Source organism: Urocitellus parryii, unplaced genomic scaffold (genome assembly GCF_045843805.1).
Source record: "Urocitellus parryii isolate mUroPar1 unplaced genomic scaffold, mUroPar1.hap1 Scaffold_40, whole genome shotgun sequence".
In the NCBI taxonomy this organism is placed as follows: Eukaryota; Metazoa; Chordata; class Mammalia; order Rodentia; family Sciuridae; genus Urocitellus; species Urocitellus parryii.
Genome location: NW_027553586.1, coordinates 3,268,792 through 3,288,284, shown reverse-complemented (window position 1 = coordinate 3,288,284; position 19,493 = coordinate 3,268,792). Strand labels below are relative to the sequence as shown.

At 44.1% G+C, this 19,493-nt stretch overlaps 1 protein-coding gene and 1 pseudogene across 1 annotated transcript; both read right to left on the bottom strand.

The window, feature by feature from the left end:
* Window positions 1–1,204: 1,204 nt before the first annotated feature.
* On the bottom strand, window positions 1,205–2,143 carry LOC144252313 (olfactory receptor 5V1-like). Its single transcript, XM_077794720.1, has one exon. It carries the CDS (start codon window positions 2,141–2,143, stop codon window positions 1,205–1,207), a length of 939 nt encoding a protein of 312 aa, XP_077650846.1.
* Window positions 2,144–10,382: 8,239 nt separating this feature from the next.
* On the bottom strand, window positions 10,383–11,335 carry LOC144252312 (olfactory receptor 5V1-like; annotated as a pseudogene).
* Between the last annotated feature and the right edge of the window lie 8,158 nt (window positions 11,336–19,493).

Sequence of the window (19,493 nt, the reverse complement as noted above, 5' to 3'; positions counted from 1 at the left end):
TCTGCTTACGCAGACTGTTGAGACCCCACAAGGGACAAGCCTTCCTCCTCCTGACAGACGGCAGCACCCTGTGCAGGGGAGACGTGACTTCTGTCACAGTGCCCACCGGCTGGGCGTGAAAAATGCTCCACCTGAGGGTTTTACTAAGGTGTGGAACTACATTCTTGGAAATATGTGGATTCATGCTAGAAAATAAGATAGGAATTTGAACAAATCAATGCAAACCCAAGCCAAATCCCAGCCACCTGGGAAGGTGGCCTGAGAGCACCACACTGTGTCTGGTGGACCCAGGCTTCAGGGCCAAAGGCTCTTGCCCCCAGCACCCTGATTTAAAATTCCTCACTTGGATGGAAATGAAGATCTTTATGCTAAATGAATAAGCGTATGTTACCACATGAATACCGTATGTTACAATATATATACCGTATGTTACCATATGTATACCGTATGTTCTTAACTCACACGTGGAACCTGAATAAATTGAACTCAAAGAAAGGAGAGAGAGGAGGGCGGGTCATCAGGGAGGGAGAGAGTGGTAGATGAGTGCTCAGGGCTCGGAGCCTCAACACACAGGCCAGGTATTCGTGTCCCTGAGACCTGCTGCAGCGCATGATGAGCATGGCCAGTAACACAGCGCGTATTTCAAACTCCTCACGCAAGTCCGTGTCAAGAGCTCCCACCACAGGACAGCACAGGGCGACGAGGAGAGGGCTGTGTAAGGATGCAGCTCAGTTAACACACGTGTGTGCACCTTAACTTCCCTTAGAACCTCCTAAGTGTTCATGGCCATAGCTTGTCCATTTTCAGCTAAAAATACAGAAATGAGTAGTTTAAATGGAAGATCTACAGAGAGACGGTTGGATGTTGATTAGAAAAGGAAATAAGACAGATGACATAGTCTAGCTCTGTTAGGGCTCAGACAGGCTGGATATGGGATGGGCATAGGAAAGGTAGCAATGGATACAAGTTAGCAGACAGTCCGTAAGAACGTCAAAGAATTTTAATTTTGGATGACAAATTTTAATTCCTAATAAAGAATGAGATACATAAATACGTACAGCTAAAGGTGCACCTACATGTATGTCTATGAATTTCTGTGTGTACATGTGTACAGAAATTTACCCCAAATCTTGAGAGAAAACTGTTTTCCCATGACTTCACTCTGGGCAGAGCATGGAGTCACTCTGTTCTAATGCTCTGCTTGCTATGAACGTGCTCCTCCACACAGGACCCTTGTGAGTGCTCCCTTGACCTCCGAGTTTCTCAGGCTGTAGATGAGGGGGTTCAGCATCGGGGTGATCACCCCGTAGAGCATAGAGATGAGTCTGTCTCTGGCAGGGGAATGTTGGCTGGAAGAGGGGCGGATGTAGGTGAAAATGGCTGTGCTGTAGAAGAGGCAGACTACCAGGAGGTGGGACGCACAGGTGGAGAAGGCTCTGCGCTTGCCTTCTGCTGACCGGATCCTGAGGATGGTGCAGATGATGTACACATAAGAGACCAGGGTGGTCAGGAAGGCACTGATTCCCAGTGTGCCTCCTACCACTAAAACAAGCATCTCTGCCATGTATGTGGAGGAGCAGGAGAGGGCCACAACCTGTGGGATGTCACAGTAGTACTGGTTGACCAGGTTGGACTTGCAGAAAGACAGGCAGAAGGTGGACACAGTGTGCAGGAGGGAGTTGAGGAACCCAGCTGCCCAGGTCCCACACACCAGCTGGACACAGCGCACCTTGGTCATGATGAGGGCATAACGCAAAGGAAAGCATATGGCCACGTAGCGGTCATAAGCCATGACGGCCAGCAGGAAGACTTCACTCCCAGCTAGGGCCACCAGGAAATAGAGCTGCACTGCACACCCGAGGAAAGAAATGCTGTTCTCCCTGCTCAAGAGGTTGTGCAGCATCTTGGGGACAGTGGCTGATGGGCAGAAGATGTCCAGGAGGGACAAATTTGCCAGAAAGTAATACATGGGAGTGTGCAGCTTTCTCTCCATGCAAAGGGCCAAGAGAATGGCCCCGTTTCCCGCCAAGGTGATCTGGTAGATGACGGCAAAGACCACGAAGAGAGGGTAGCGCACCTCGGGGAGGTCGGAGAGCCCCATGAGCACAAACTGCGTCACTGTGCTGAGGTTGCCCACGTCCATCTGCACCGTGCACAGGGCCTTCCTGGAGGGAAGGAAGCCAACAAGCTGGGTTATGTCTAGAGAGCAGGGAGCCCAGGGCTGGGAAGCTCTGGGAAGCAGTGGGCATGTGGTGGACATGACCCGTCAGCCCCGCTGACCAGGAGGTGTAGCTATTTGAACCAGGAGGTGCAGCTATTTAAACACCTGTTGGACACAGCTGTACTCTTGCCATTTCTTGAAATAGTCCTGCTAGGTTCCTTTTCCAGAGGACGCTGCCTGAGCACCTGGGGACTCTGGTGCCAGCCTTCACCACCCTGAAGTCGCAGTGGAGCGAGCTCTGAGCAGGGCTCTGTCTTCTGCTAGGACACTTGCCTCGTGCTGCCCTGGGTGGTACTATCCTTGGTACTAGATTCCTTAGAAGGTCCTGGACATTCATATTACCTGTTATAGGTATCCATGTCTCATATATTATCATTCTGATAAGGGGTGCAATCATTGATACGTGCACTTAAATCAGAATCAGCAGACATATGGAGAAACATGAGCTGAAGGAGTGGGTTGCACTAGAAGTACCCAGACCTGGAAGAAGTCAGCAGGAGCATCCCCACACAACTTCCAGAGCAGCCTCGCAAGTCAGCATGGCCCTGCCTGGCCCACAGAAGCCCAGTGTCACCGCCTTTTTTACAGGAAGCTTTATTCAATGCCACAAGTAAGCCCTGTGGATTTTTTCCCTCTAACACTACATGCATGCAATGGAAAATTCAAAGATAAAACTGGTCAGAAAATAAAATCCAAAAGTTACTTTCTCTGGTCCTCATATGATCTATTTAGCCGGGTGGCAGCTGGGAATGCTCTCTTTCTCAGAGAACAAGGGTGTTACCACTTAGACACAAGGATACGTTTCCTACCTGGCAAGAAATGCTTTTAAGTCTGCTTTTCTATTTCCTGAAAGACTTGGGTAAGAATTGCAAGAGTTCTATTTTTCCCTCCTCAAGTATCACCAGGTTTGTTGACACTGTTCTTTGGGGAAAAAAAAAACAAACAGTTTTTAGTGATCTCTTCAAATCAAAACCTAGGGAAGAAAATTGTTATAAGTCATGGATTGGCAGTGATTGTTCTTCATCTGAGGAGGGATGTGTAATGAGGGAGAGAATGGTTCAGGGAAAAGCCACCTGTCATCTCAACTCTTAGGTCTGGAATGTTCTCAATTCCACCAGGTTTAAAACTCCTGTCTGCATCTTTATGTATGAATATCTTTAAAATGTACTTGTATGTTGAGAGCCATCCATGGGCTGAGTGTGGATTGTGTTGCACATCACAGCCAGTGAGGGAATGGGTCTAGCACTGGAATGTCCCATGGCCCCCCACAGGGATAGAGTGCCTGGTGCAGGTGAACTTCCCCCTAAGCTCTGCCAAAGGTCCCACATAGCACTGGAGATGAGGTGACCTGCTGTAGCCGCACAGCCCCTCTGAGATGGGTGTGACCGGCCAAGATGCCAATCAACCTGCGGACTGCAAGACATAAGGAAGCAAGACTCCACCCTGAAACCTTATCCCTGCCTTTGATGTGCCCCATCAGTCAACATGGGAGCCATTCCTAACTGTCTGGCTCCAGCTCCTGTGTGGACTGGACCTATCAGGGACTCCCCTGGTGAATCTGTCTTTCTGATCTTGTCTTTTGTTCTTCACTAATTATTCTAGGCTTTAATTTTTCAGGTGGCTTACATCCTCCTTGGCAGGAAGAACCCCCAAACGAGATTCTGTTGGCCTGGCCATATTAGTACATTCAAGTGAATAAATAAGGCACTTTTCTAACCCGGGGAGCAGTAACTTGAGAAAGTGAACATTAACTTCCAAGATAGTTACTAATTTTCTTTTTACATTTGCAAATTTGACTTTTAAAAAAACAACACTATGAGGAATGAGTATCATTCAGATTGATAACATGCTCCATTCCTTCCTCAAAGCTACATAATCAACAATTATCCTCCAAAAACTGTTGCATTTTCATTAAATTTTGCACTTGATTGTTTAAAACAATAAAATTTCTTGATTTGACATGTGGAACGTAGAACTTGCTCATGTGGTGGGGGAACTTGTGTTTGGAGTAGCAATCTCCTTCTACTAAACTTAATTAAATCCTGTTTAATCAGCCATCTAATTAGAAAAATAAGAGTCATATTTTTTTCAGTGTTTTGCTGAGGAAGAAGTTCCAGAACCTTCCTTGTCAATGTGAGGAATCAGGAGTTGATGGACTAGAGATTAAGAAGAGTGCTCATGAAATGCAGCCTTATAGGTGCTCTAGGTGGCCGCCTGGTCACACACACCATGGGAACCCACATGGGGGCTGGCGGGCATCATCTCCTTGGGAAATCACCCAGATGTCCCACCCTCCAGTGTTTGACTTACCCCTCTACATATGGCCCAAGGCACGTACACCGCACAGGAAGCTTTTCTCTTCACAAAAGAGTTATTTCAAGTTTCCACTAGCTAGAGAACAAGAGAAGAAAATCATGAAGCACAAATAGCCCACATATAACCTAAACTTCATGCAATTAAAATGACTTATTTTACCATATGCATATCAAGGCAATATGACATTTAAGTATTCTTTTGTAGGAGGTTATATTACCCATAAAAATACTCAACCAGGAGGCCAGATGATCTGGACAGCACATCACATCAGGAAAGAAAAGCAAACTCATCGCTTGCATTTGGACGCAGTCAGGAATTTAGCCTGGTTTATATTGCACCCCTTTTCCCCTAGGAAAAATGACAGTAATGATAATGACCCTAGAGGGAATACTCTTCTCTTGCACATGATCCAAATTGAAACCAACTGACTAACAGAAACTCATAGCTAATCAATCTCAGGAAGTTTAAAAATGAGTCTAAATCTTGTGAGTGCCATCTTTGATTCTAATGATGGTCCTGGTTGAGGTAAAGCAAGACATTTCCTGCTAATGCACTTGTCATCAAGAGCAAAGGGTGTTGTTGTCAAGGTGTCTGTATTCATAGCAATCATCCCTCCAAAGTAGGATTATATCATCAGATACTGACACACGTGCAGCTCCATGGCAAACTCCACATATTGTCCATGCACCACTCCACGTCTCCTCTGTGAAGCTGTGTGCCGCCCACACGACACCTGCGTGTGCAGGGTCAGACCAGTGAGTGTTAGTGCACCCCGTTCCAATGGTGACCCCAACTTGATTTCCTAGTTGGGTATTGATTGAGCAATAGAAGAATCTTTGTCTGAAAGTCAGATAGATGGCAGACAGATGGATGACCGAAGGACAGATGGATGATAGGTAGAGAGCGTTTGCAATGACTGAATGTGGTGAGGGCAACAAGTAAATGTTAACCCATTTCACTCTTTCAATAACTCATTTCAGACTCAACAGGACCAAGTCAGACACAAACATCAAAAGGAACAGAAATACAAGTCCCCATGGCTTCTGTCTGCTCTATGGGGAGGGAGCCACGGATGCGCGGACACAGCTTCTACCTGAAGCAGCCTGATTCCCATCACCATGGGGTGCACTGCATGGGCGCCACATGTGTGTGTCGGCCTGGGAACCCTCCTGGAATGGACCTCAGGACACTCCCTCTCTCTCTTCAGGTCTCACACTGGGATCTCTTGGTACCTCTTTCTCTCACAAGCCAGGGTTGTGACAAGAGTCTCCCAAGCTGCCGTGGACATTCCAGTACAGTTATTCCAGCTTTTCAGAAGGGATGTTCTTGTAGAAGAGGGTGGTTCTGCAGCTCCTGAGTGGAATGGTCTGTGGTTCCCCCTGGGTGCCTCTGCTCTCCGCAGGCCAGATGGCCAGATGGTCTTCCCGAACGGAAGGAAGGTTCTACTGCAAAGTCCCTCCCGTGTCAGCTGGCTTTCCTCGGCCGTCAAATACTGGCAGTCATTCAGCTTAACGAGAGAAAGGCTTTGTTTTGGCTCCTGGTGTAGGAGCTTTCCCCAATGGTCATTTGTCCCTGTGGCTTTGGGGCCTGTGGCGAGGTACATCATGGCAGGGCTTGAGGTGGTCGAAATGCTCACTCCTGGCATCTGGGAAGCATGGGGATGCAGGAAGGGACAGGGCCAGCATCTTCAGGGCATGTCCAGGGTGGTGACCCTGCTTCCACTGGCCCTCCTCCACTACCCAAGCAGGCCACACTGCAGCCCAGGCTCTTACCATGCATGCCCTGGGGACAATCCAGGTCCAGTCTGAGCACCGACCTTTACTTCACTCCTCTTGACGTTTGTGTTCAGGTGTGTCCATGTTCCTACGCAGCCCTTTCCTGTAGTGGGTGCATGTGTATTTAAAATTGCTGTGCCTCCTCTTGTCCTCTGTCTGGACAGAAAGACGCTGTCTCCAAAGCCGGTTGTAATTCAAAGTCTGTGGTGTCCAAGGCACAGGATCACCCTGCTGTCCTGTATTCACCACTAGGGCGTCCTCTCCTTCCACCTCTGTAATGGTGCCGTACAGAGCTCAGGTCTCAATGTGTCCATCTGTCTGCTCACGGTCAGTTTCCCCAGGCCTGCTCCAGGTAATTAAGCAAAGTGGACACTTGTCCTTTTCTCCACCATGTTCTCCTGCAATGACCACATCCTTCTACTCCTCAGTATTTATTGCCTGTCGCTTTTTTAGTGATCTGCTTTGGTCTTTTCCTCTTTCTCTTTTGCATATCTATTTAAGGTTTATTCTGTTTTCCTGACAATGTTCAGTTATCCACAAGTGTGTTTAAATATATCTCACTTATTGTCCTTAGAAAGGTTACTTTTACTTTCTGTTAGGCTGTTTGTCAAACGCCCCCCCCCCCTTTTTTTCTGATTACTTGCAGGGAATTGCTGTGTTCTGGGTTATTTTGGTTGATTCCAGTTTTAGACTGGTGTAAGGGCCACGCAGTCACAGCTTCTGACCTTGTAGCCGGTGTCTGCTTCTTACTCTTTCATCACTTCTGGTGTGTTTGAATCACAATTAGAATTAATTTTTATTCATATACTTGAAATTATTTAATAAGGATAATAATAATTCATGGTAGTTATAGTATTAGATATAACGCATTTATTATTTTCAATAAAACATGGAATAATTAGATCAAGCTAACTTATCTGTCATGTCAAATATTTAACCTTTGGAAGGGGACATTTAAAGAAATATTGGAAGACATAAAATTCAAATTTTAGCAATACTCACCACACTTTCCAATTGATCTCAACAAAAAAATTGAACTTTTTACTCAAAGCTAACTCCAGCTTTGTGTTATTCCTCCTGTTTTGTTATTTTTGCCCATAATTTCCTTGGCTTCTCAAGGTTTTTGTGGTTTTATATAAAATTTAATCTATAAAAATGACATTAGAAATTTGTAGGGATTACATTGTATCTGCAGATTTTATAATATGGTAATTTTAACAATATTTTTTTATTTTTTTTATTGGTCGTTCAAAACATCACATAGTTCTTAATATATCATATTTCACAGTTTGATAAGAGGGGGTTATGAACTCCCAATTTTACCCCATATAAAGATTGCTGTATCACATCTAATTTTAACAATATTAATTTTTCCTTTAATTCACAGAACATTTTAATTATGAATTCCTGAACTCCTTCTCTGTCATTCCTTCTGCTGCGCTAGCCATGGGTTCGAATCACGTAGCATCTTGATTGGTTTGGGGCACTCTCTTCCCTTGTCTTTTCATGTTGCTGTTTGTCTTCCCTTCTAGCTCTGTGGATCTTAGATGTTACTCTTTTACCCTATAGGCTTATCTCCTGTAGGGATACCTCTCCTTTGAGGTGAAGGACAGTGTTATCAGATCCCAATATAAACAATATACACCCTAAAAACTGATGTTTGCCATTAAGACACTTTCAGTTTGGTCACAATGTCCAGAAATGGTGAATTCAATTGTTATCTACAATATACTCAGTAGATTTGTAAAAGGGTTTACAGTTTCTGATGGTGGACAAAGAACCAGGGGCGAGGAGTAGGCTGATATGCAGAGGAGGTAGGGGATGAGGGGATAGAGTTGTTGTATCTTAGGAAGTGTGCAAGAGAAATCTAAAGAGGAAGGTTAGTAGCAGGAGAAGGGAGAGGAAGTAAATTTGGGTAGACAAGTAAGTGGGAAGACAGAAGAGTACATAAAACAAACACACATTCATATTAAGAAAAATAAAAATGTTAAGATAGTAGAAACTGATGGGAAAAAAAGAAATAAAGAGTATACTACACAGGTGTAATATGCTAGTCAGAAGTCCTAGTCCTCGGTATCCTAATTCATGCAAAGCACTTGGTTTCACATATGTTGGGGATGTGAGGGTGGGAGAATAGAGAGGGAGAAGAAAAAAAAACTTGAAGGAAGACACAGGGATTGTTTGGTGGAGATCAGTATCTTTCCTGCTTCCCTTCTCATCCAATAGGGGAGGGTCGTCTGTTGTTAACTGGTATCTCCACCCTCTGAATGGTGAAGAAACTGAGTAGAAACTGGGTCCCTGGCCAGCCAGAGTTCCAAACTGGGAGTTGCCCCTACTGAAGATGGTGATGAAGGTGACCCAAGATGGAGGCGCCTGCTTTCAGCAGTGGGCTGTCGGGTTATGTGGGGGGAGCCGTGATGGCATTGGACGAAGAGTTCAGAAACGACTCTGTGGTGTGCAGTGTGTGGCTGTTGGCTGACTTCAGAGCCTGTGGGAAGTTCTTGGGAGCAGGCCACTACTTGTAGGGGACTATCTCTGCTGCTGCAGAGTTCCAAGTTGGTGTGATGGGGCAGCCCCACGTTGGTAGATGGGGGTCCACACAGGAGTGGTGGCCAGATTCCTGCATGTGAGAAGCTGCCAGGTGTCCTGAGGGGGAGTGGCATCAGCGATTTCTGCTCGGGTGAGTGGCTGAGAGTTCTGATGGTCCCACTTGGTTGCCCAGTAGTCCTGTGTGGGCCAGTAATTGGGAGACCTACTCTGATGCGGAGGCCTAGAGCCCTGTATGGGCATGGTGGTTGTGTTTCCCACCAGGGAGCAGGAATATCGCTTGCAAAGTAGCAGTATTCTCACTACTTGAGACCTAAGTCAGGGAGCAACACAGAATGCTGCCTCCCTTCGGCCCACCATCTTGGATCTCACCCAATATTAATTCTTCCAAGCAAAGAACACAGTATACTTTGCAATGCATTTTTTTTTATTGTTAAATTTTATTTTGGGTTGACACATCACAATCGTACACCAGAACTTCAGGGAGACACCTCATTTCCAAACCATAACAAGTAGTCTACTTTTCTCTTTTGTGAACCTCCATAGTCATTCATAAGAGTCATGCTGCTAATTTATTTTCTGAGCAGAGGCTGTTTGGGACATAATTGGGATGCTCAGAATTGGGAAAAAAATATTTTAAAAAATAAATAATTGCAGACCAAAAGTGGTGTAATTAACATAAGTAGTAGTCTGGAAAGAAAGCTTTCCTGTTTCTACAGATGACAGAAGGACAGAATGAAGCAGAAATCACAGCTCTCTAGTCGCAGCCCATGAAAATGCTGAGACTCAGGGATGGGGAAAGCATGATGACAAAGTCACACAGGCGCACATGGTGGAAGAGTGTGGCAGATGATGACCAGGAAGCAGAGAGAGAGAGAGAGAGAGAGAGAGAGAGAGAGAGAGAGAGACTCCACTTACCAGACAAAAATATATACCCCAAAGCCACGGCCCCAGTGCCCCATGTCCTCCAGCCACACCCACCTGCGTCAGTTACCACTCAATTAATCCCATCAGGTGATTGATTCAATGGTGGGGTTAGGGCTCTCAGAATCCAATCATTTCCCCTCTGAACCCTCTCGCATGTCTCCCACAGGAGCTTTTGGTGGACAGCTCACATCCAAACCGTAACACGGAGCATAGCAGGGTGAGCAGGTGAACGGCCAAGGGGAAGAGGTGGAAGGAAGACACATAGATGGATGGATAGGACAGATTCAGACTCAGCAGCAGGTGGAGGCTGAGGTACGAGTACGTGCACGGTGGGCAAGGGTCCAGGTGAACTTAGGATAGCCCAGCTTTCGACCTGTCCACCCAGGATCAACAGTCCTCCTTTCCTCTCCAATACGTTCACTATTGAAGGCCAAATGTTAGGGTCCCAAAGTTTTGAGTTGGAGATACACATAAATGGATAGGTCAGCTGAAGTTACATGTGGGTGCACAGACAGGCATTGTAGACATTGAGGGGCAACTATTCTATGAATTCTTCCCATGACTTCACTCTGGGCAGAGTATGGAGTCGCTCTGTTCTAATGCTCTTCTTGCTGTGAACATGCTCCTCCACATAGGACCCTCGTGAGCGCTCCCTTGACCTCTGTGTTTCTCAGGCTGTAGATGAGGGGGTTCAGCATTGGGATGATCACCCCGTAGAGCATAGAGATGAGTCTGTCTCTGGAGAGGGAGTCTTGGCTGGAGGAGCGGCGCATGTAGGTGAAGATGGCTGTGCCGTAGAAGAGGCAGACTACCAGGAGGTGGGACGCACAGGTGGAGAAAGCTCTGCGCTTGCCTTCTGCTGACCGGATCCTGAGGATGGTGCAGATGATGTACACATAAGAGACCAGGGTGGTCAGGAAGGTGCTGGTCCCAAAGATGCCTCCTATCACTAAGGCAAGCATCTCTGCCATGTATTTGGAGGAGCAGGAGAGGGCCACAACCTGTGGGATGTCACAGTAGTACTGGTTGACCAGGTTGGACTTGCAGAAAGACAGGCGGAAGGTGAACACGGTGTGCAGGAGGGAGTTGAGGAACCCAGCTGCCCAGGTCCCACACACCAGCTGGACACAGCGCACCTTGGTCATGATGAGGGCATAACGCAGAGGAAAGCATATGGCCATGTAGCGGTCATAAGCCATGACGGCCAGCAGGAAGACTTCGGTCCCCATCAGGGCCACCAGAAAATAGAGTTGCACTGCACACCCAAGGAAAGAAATGCTGTTCTCCCCGCTCAAGAGGTTGGCAGCATCTTGGGGACGGTGGTCGATGAGCAGAAGATGTCCAGGAGGGACAAATTTGCCAGAAGGTAATACATGGGAGTGTGCAGCTTTCTCTCCATTCCCAGGGCCAAGAGAATGGCCCCATTTCCCGCCAAGGTGATCTGGTAGATGACGGCAAAGACCACGAAGAGAGGGTAGCGCACCTCGGGGAGGTCGGAGAGCCCCATGAGCACAAACTGTGTCACTGTGCTGAGGTTGCCCACGTCCATCTGCTCCCTGCACAGGGCCTTCCTGGAGGGAAGGAAGCCGACAAGCCGGGTTATGTCTAGAGAGCAGGGAGCCCGGGGCTGGGAAGCTCTGGGAAGTAGTGGGCATGTGGTGGACATGACCTGTCAGCCCTGCTGACCAGGAGGTGTAGCTATTTGAACCCCTGTTGGACACATGTCCTTTACAGTACTTACGATATTTCTTAAAATATTCACCCTTGGTTCCTTACCAAGAGGAAATCTTCTGTATAGATGGAGAAATTTAAAATCTACCTTCTCCATCAAACATTTGAGGAGTTTCCGTTGTTCTGGGGATTGTAGAATTCAGTGGAAATCCACCTTCCCTTTGACACCTGCTTTGTTCTGCTTTGTATTATTTCCAAGTGTTTATTTTTATAGTTTGTCTCAATACTAAGACCTTGACATAGAAGCTGTGCATTGTTCCTAGGTGTGTCCACTTCTGTAGACACTAGGAATTAGCACTTGAAAGGATGGAGAGAGGGTGGGGTGATAAGTGGTGCACGCCCTGCTCTGACAGGCTCTTCCCATTCTGAAGAAATCAAAGGAAGGATGCTTCTTTATCTACAAGTCATCATCACTCAAACATAAACTTAACTCAATAAAATTAAACTCACCCTGAAGACATAAACCGACTTCTTTGAAAGTGTCTGTCTGTCCCCATTCAGGAAATTATATATATATATATATATATATATATATATATATATATATATATATATATGTGTGTGTGTGTGTGTGTGTGTGTGTGTGTGTGTGTGTAAACACATATATACTCACATTGTTCACACGTATCTTTTGAATGTAAAACTTGCATACTTAGCCACATGCTTAATATATTTAGGGAAATAAGGTGGTTTAAATTACATATTCTAGAACATGTTAGTTTTATTTATTCTTATTTAATTTTCTAGTTTCACTAGTGTGTCTCATCAGAGTTCACATAATTGCAATTCTTAAAACTATTTACAACATGACTTTAAATGAAGGTCTACGTGTTTACACTTGTGTGGGGATTTTCTATCCCTTTGAAAACTGGTTGTTTTTTTGTTTGTTTTCTTTGTTTTTTTTAATTAATTAATTAATTTTTAATATTTTTTAGTTGTATATGAACATGATACCTTTATTTTATTTATTTATTTTTATGTGGTGCTGAGGATTGAATCCAGTGCTTCACATGTGCTAGGCAAGCACTTTACTGGTGAGCTACAACCCCAGCCCCTTTCATTTATTTATTTATTTATTTATTTTATTTTTTTAAAAAATTTTTTAATATTTATTTTTTTTAGTTCTCGGTGGACACAACATCTTTGTTTGTATGTGGTGCTGAGGATCGAACCTGGGGCGCACTCATGCCAGGCGAGCGCGCTACTGCTTGAGCCACATCCCCAGCCCCATCATTTATTTTTTAACACACACATTTGACTGGAAATTGAGAAAAGGCCACTAGAACACAAAGTGCAGAAGTCCCTGTCTGTGACCCCCCTTCTTTCTGCATTGCCTGATAAGACGATTGATGACTTTTTTGCTCAGGTAAAATACATAATTAAGGCAACTCATACACAGTGATTTATTTATACAAACGGAATGAAACTACCTCCTCACCCTTTCTCCCTGCAGGATTTAAACAGGAATCATGGATCCTACTTAACACATCAGTCCTCCCTCCTCATGGAGCATCCACAGTGAACCATACATACATAGCACTCTCCATGATGAGCTCTCTGTCTCGTGGAACATACTGAAGAACATTGCTGTGATAACCATAAAGTCCTTGGGTATCATTATGCAGCTTTGAAAAAAAAAAAGAATTCCACTAAATGAAAGAAAATGTTAAAACAGGAAACATCTACTGGCTGGGGTTGTGGCTCAGAGGGTGAGTGCTCGCCTAGCACGTGGGAGGCACTGGGGCCCACCCTCAGCACCACATAAAATAAATAAATAAAATAAAGGTATTTGTGTCCAAATACAACTAAAAATATGTATTAGAAAAACAGACCATCTACTGTGACAATTCTAAAATTCTCCAATGTCCATGAGTCTATAGAGATATGTAGTTTCAGCTGGCCCACCTTTTTATATGTAACACTTTGAAAACAAAATAGAAACATAAATTAAATGAAGTACTTCTTATTTCAAGAAAATTAGTGTCTTCAGAGAGTAAATATTTATTTTGTAATAAATATTTGTTTTTCTTTATATACACACTGAACAATTTGACTGGTTTTAAAACTCAGTGTTATGAGACATGAGTCTGTAATATCTTCATAACCATGAACCAACTTTCAGTTACACACTCAACTTGTCCTCGCAAAGATAATAAATCTCCTTAAATTTTGCACTTGAATGTTTAAAATGTGTTCAAGCTCATGATATAGAGTCCAGATTTTTTCCTGTGAGGATCTTCCTACTAAATGAAACACAATTCAATCCTAGGCATTTGCCATCTGATCAGAAGCACAACTTACAGGTTGCTAATAATAATGGCTGGGGATGAAGCTCCGTGAACTTTCCCACTTACCTGAGGATTCCAGAGCCCTGCACACAGAAGAATCGGGTTCGTCCTCAGGACAGGCATGCCATGTGTGGTCTGTGGTCACTTGGTGAAGCAGGTGCGGGCGAGAGTGTGAAGGACACAGGCAGAGATGAGCTTGTTGGAGTCAGAGCCAGGGGCGTGGTGACTGTCAGGGAGAGGACATGCAGCCAGGGTCAGTCCACCAGGAGCTACCCAGAAGCCTGTCACCTTAGCAGTTCTCAGCCTGCCCTTGGGCACATGCGGTCAGAGCACCGTGAACCATACGTACAGCTTTTCTCTTCAGCATGGGGTCACTTTTGTTTTCCAATTTATAAAGAAAAGAAAAGCATTGACTAAGCACAAACAACCACTGACAGATGCTAAGATAATTTAAAACATATAATTTTTAGTATAATGATATCAGAAAACATTACATTTAAACTTTCTTTAGCAAAGAAGAATTTTCTTTAAAGCTTTATTGCCAAGCAACAAGTTATATAGCTTCCCTTTTGACTCTGTGGGTTGGTACTCAGTAAAAAAAAATTTAAAACACTTCTAAAGGGTACCTGCCACCTGGTTGGTGGCATCTTGGTGCCTGTTAACTCTCATGGTCCTGTTTCACAGGGACACACACTCAGGATTGTGGGTCAGAAACAGCGTCTAGAGACTTCTGTGCCTTACATGCAAAGGTGGTGGAAATGCACAGTGGGGGCATGTTTTACGAGCTGAGCTGAACTATTTTTACACATTTAGGTACTCTAAATAATTGAAAATGTTCTCTTTGCTTGTTTAATGCTGTTTTAACCGGCTTCTTAAATGTGTGCATTTTCACCCTATATTATCTTCACAAAATCCAATGGCTTACCATTCAATGTCCAGAATTGAACACTAAATTTTCCTACCTTTCCTGGTCCACAGGTGTCTTCAGCAATACCAAATTTCAGGAATAAAGCCAGGTGACCAGAGAACTAAAAGCACATCAGTTAACCCAAGCCACTCCTCAGCTCTACGTGAGGGTCCTGTTCAAAGTCGCACTGTAGTTTATAGTGTCCCTACCTCCCCTATGATGACAGTGCAGACCCAGGTGGGAATACCTGCACAAGTCCCAGTTACTAATGCAGTCGTGGGCACTCACAGCTGAGCAATTTCACATAGGTGTGAAAATGGACCTGAACTGTGGAGCAGTGACAAAGGGCTTGTTTTAATTGCCTAGAGTGAGAGAAAACAAAACTTTCCCCGCTGATTGTATGACCAGACAAAAGTGAAGAAGAAATTGATGTTTTCACAATAGTTTGCTGTAATCAGAGTAATCATTCCTGTAAAATATTTCACTGCCAAATTGGTATATATTTCATTCATGTCAGATAGGGTGAACTTTAATACAATCTTATGCACAAACATTTACTTTTATGTTGTTAAGATTATTTACCATAAGCATGGAAAACTGTTGTTAGACACCAAGTGGTTGGAATTTCAAATTGATTTAAGTCTGTAATCAATAAATCAATTTTCTTATAATATACTGATTAGAAATTAAAAGAATCCATATGAATAAATTTTGTATTCACATGTATACAGGTAAATGCATAGAAAAATCAATATATTACAGTTAGTAAGTCCAGGTAAAGGAAATATAGGTGTTTGCTGTTTCATTTCATTCTTTAATATAACTTTGAAACTTTTCAAAATACAGTACTATTAAAAAATCAAACACAAACATGAAAATAATATAGGGAAAAATCTGTCTTGCATTCCACCTACATGTCCACATCCTTAGTAACTAAACTGCTGACTAGTGTGAAAAGAGCCCACTCTGAGCTCTATGCCATGGGTGGGGTGTGTGTGTGTGTGTGTGTGTGTGTGTGTGTGTGTAGAGACATATACACATGTATTTTATCCCACATGCTTTGCTTCACTGAATAGTCAAATCTCAGTTTTAATATTGGTCAGGAACTGGAAAATAATAAACTGTTCTGAATTATAAATTATATTCTGAATAACCTAGCCAAATTCTTAGTGACAGAAGATGGAGCAGAGTTTGGGGAAGGCCTGTGGAGGGAGGAATCGAAAGTTGTTGAGGGTTTGAGCTTTCTGTCTTGCAAACTGAAGAGTGTTTGCACTTCCCAGTGTGCATAACGCTAGTGATCTTTAGACTTAAAACTGACAAAGACAGAATGTTTTATTTTAGGTGCATTTAATCATAATTCAAAAATTAAATTGAAAACACAATCCACATAGTGGAAAAAATTTGCAAAATACCTGGCTGATAAGCGAATGGCAATTAAGGTACACGGAAATTCTCATAACTTATAGCTCAAAATGCCCAGCTAAAAGTAGGCAAAGATCTGAATGGGCGTTTTTCAAAGGAAGGTTTACAAATAGTTAAAAGCACATGAAAACATGCTGCACTTGATTTACAGAGGACTGCAAATAGAAACCAGGATGAGGTGTCCCTCTACACCCAGGAGAATGGTGAGAATCAAGTGAGATGACAGAAGCTCTGGCAAGATGTGGAGAAACTGGAACCACACCCTGCCTCTCACAGTGACCTCAAATAGCTCCTCCATTTGGGAAAACAATGTAGCAGTTTCTCAAATGATTAAATGTAGAGTTATCATGAAAGAAACTCAAGAAGTCCACTAGTGGTGAGGAATCCCACTCCCAAGAGGAGGGGAAAGAGGTCCACACAAAGATCCATACGTGAGTGTGTATGTACAGCAATGTCATTCACAGTGCTGACAACTGGAAAGCAGGCAAGTGTCAGCAGTAGATCAGTGGATAAACGAGAACCCTACACGCACACAATGGAGTAATGCTTGCAAGCTACACCTCTGATGAGGTATCACGAACCCATTCCTAAGAAAGAAATAATCCCACAAATGGGCTAAGGCCTAGCCAGCCATTTCTGAAATGAGACACTCAAATGGCCGACAGATGCACAAGAAAGAGAAGCTCACCACCACTGACAACGTCGGCTGCAAATTGAATCCCCCAGACACTCCCTCAAGCAGGGCAAAACTGCTGACACCAGGAGGAAAGAGCTTCCATGTGCTCAGAGGTGAGCACTTGCCTAGCACAAGAGAGGCCCTGGGCTCCATCCCCAGCACTTTGAACAAACAGAGAGACCATATGTGTCCTCAAGTGGAAGAAGGAGCCTGTTGGTGAGAAGACACCTTAAGACAGTCGTAATGGAAAACAGCACGGAAGTTCCTCAGGAAGCCTCAGCCAGGAGCACACAAGGTCCAGTAACCCCACTCCTATGGGAGCCGGAAGGAGCTGAAATCAGTCTGGGAGGGGACGTCTGCCCTCCGCGCTCACCTCAGTGTGTTCACAACAGAGAAGGTACAGATGAACCTCGGCCTCCACCATCCAATGAACACGTGGACCTGAAGTGTAAACACACAGTGGAGAACCTCCAGCCTCAAAAATCAGGAAATCTGTTATGACAGCATAGTGACCCTGGAGGACACCATGCTGACCGAGGCAAACCAGGCACAGAAAGGCCAAGCTGTAGATTCTGCTATGTGGAATCTGGAAGCATCAGATCCCAGGAGAGGGTAGGACAGGAGACGGAGGGTGCCATGTGATGTGACATCCAGACATTTTAGGCAAGGTTTGCAAACACTCAGATGCATAAAACTTAACACCACACCATCATGAGACTTGACGAACAAGCCATCCTGTAACTAGTTAACTCCCCAGGAGAGTTTTATGCAAAATGCATTGTATCCAAGAACCAAAATTAGTAGAAGAGAGAGAAACTATTATTTTCTTCTGAAAATATCTTTATTAATTTTTGCCTTAGGACAATACCATGAATTCTTGTATATTTCCCTTGCTCATTCTGCTATTCTGGGCTGGTTTGGCTGAATGATAAGAAAAATATTGCTTTGCACTTATACCCAATTCAAAAGGGAAGGACTATTTTAATCATACTTTTATAGAATTGCTAGCATTCTTCATTGATCCTATGCCAACATGCAACAATTATGATTTCTAAAAGAATGGTTGCAATTTGGAAACTGAGTGTGTTCACGATTAATGAACTTTCTGTGTTCTGTTTTAAATTTATTTAGCTTTTGAAACAACCCATGCAGAATAAAGAGAATAAATTAATTTTATAGCCAGACATGAATTGGAAAATTTATTGAATCTCTTTTGATATACAAAACATTTTTAGCACTTCCCTTTTTTAAGTGTCACACACAAAGTGTTTCTAAAAATATTAGGAATTTAATGACTCTCAGTGGTATGGCCACGGAATCCTTGCCAGTTAGCAGCTGGAGGAAACTCTGCCTCCTTGGAGGTTGAGACAGGTCTCCAGAGGTCAGCAGAAGCATGACCCTGGCTGTTCTTATTAAAGACCTGGTGTCCCTATACATCATTCAGCAGCAGGGCTGTCCTCGGGATCTGCGCATGAGTCTCACTGAGAAGCAGCTTCTATATTTCACTCCTTGACCTCATCCCTCTCCTTAAATTATGCAAAAGCAATATTTCTGCAAGGGGAGTCAGCTACGTGGTCCTGGTTCACAGGTAAGCTTGTGCCTGTCATTTGTGCACTTCTCTTGGCAAGTAAATGACAGAAATAGCTTGGTAGACTCCAAAATCTAAAGCATACTTAATTTTTTCCACTTCACAGATGTATGTGAGTTCACAAAATAGAGTTTTAGATTTCTGTGTTTATTTTAGGCAACTAGTTCTCTCTCTCTCTCTCTCTCTCTCTCTCTCTCTCTCTCTCTCTCTCTCTCTCTTTGTATCAGAGATTGAACTCAGGGGTGCTAGGGCCTCTTTTAGTTGCTAAGGCTGACCTTGAACTTGCCATCCTCCTGCCTCACCCTCCGAGCCACTAGCATTACAGGCATGCACCACTGTGCCTGGCAGAGGCAACAAGTTCTTAGAATGCTCCCTGAAGGCCTTGTATGTGCACTGTCCAGGCCAAGGGGCCTAAGCCAAAGTGATTGAAAAATTCCCTTGGAACAGAGCAGCAGGTCCCATGAAGGAAAAGTTTCCTGAGCTTGATTTAGAAGGTCAACCAGGAAATCTACATGCAGAAGAAAGTTATGATGCCATTTCATGGAGGTCTAGTCATACAAGCAAAAGTAGTGTTTAAAATGGCAAAAAAAGAGAGATATTATTCTGAGGTACCTAGTGTGCTATTATGATGAATGATTTTTATAAAGGCTGGATTTATGAGGCATTAACAGGATAATGCAGGTCATTTATATATCCTGTTGTGTTCAAGTGTTAACAGTGGTGGGATATTAGCAACCCGGTGTATTCTATTGCCCTTATTTTAAAACTGTGAACCAAGTAATTTCCAAGTATCACTGCACACATGCAGGGGAGTGGGCACCCTGAACTTTCTGTACTGCACAGTAGTCATGAGGCCATGCAGGTGCACCTTGAAGGGTAGAATGTGAGGTGAGGTTAGCACAGGCAAATGTGAGCATTCACCTGGACCAAAGAGACAGCGGACAATCTGAAGAACCAAGAGCATGACAAGACTTCTACTGGCCCCTGATAGGGTGTCACCTGGTGAAGGACACTGAGAACAGAGTGTGGTTTGCAGCTGCGACCTACGGGGCAGTCAGTATCCACCTGGTCTCCCTCAGATCCACTCACCTCCAG

What these genes read in the sequence shown, in the direction of transcription:
- LOC144252313 (XM_077794720.1), bottom strand. Translation starts at nt 2,143, where the DNA reads ATGGACGTGGGCAACCTCAGCACAGTGACGCAGTTTGTGCTCATGGGG.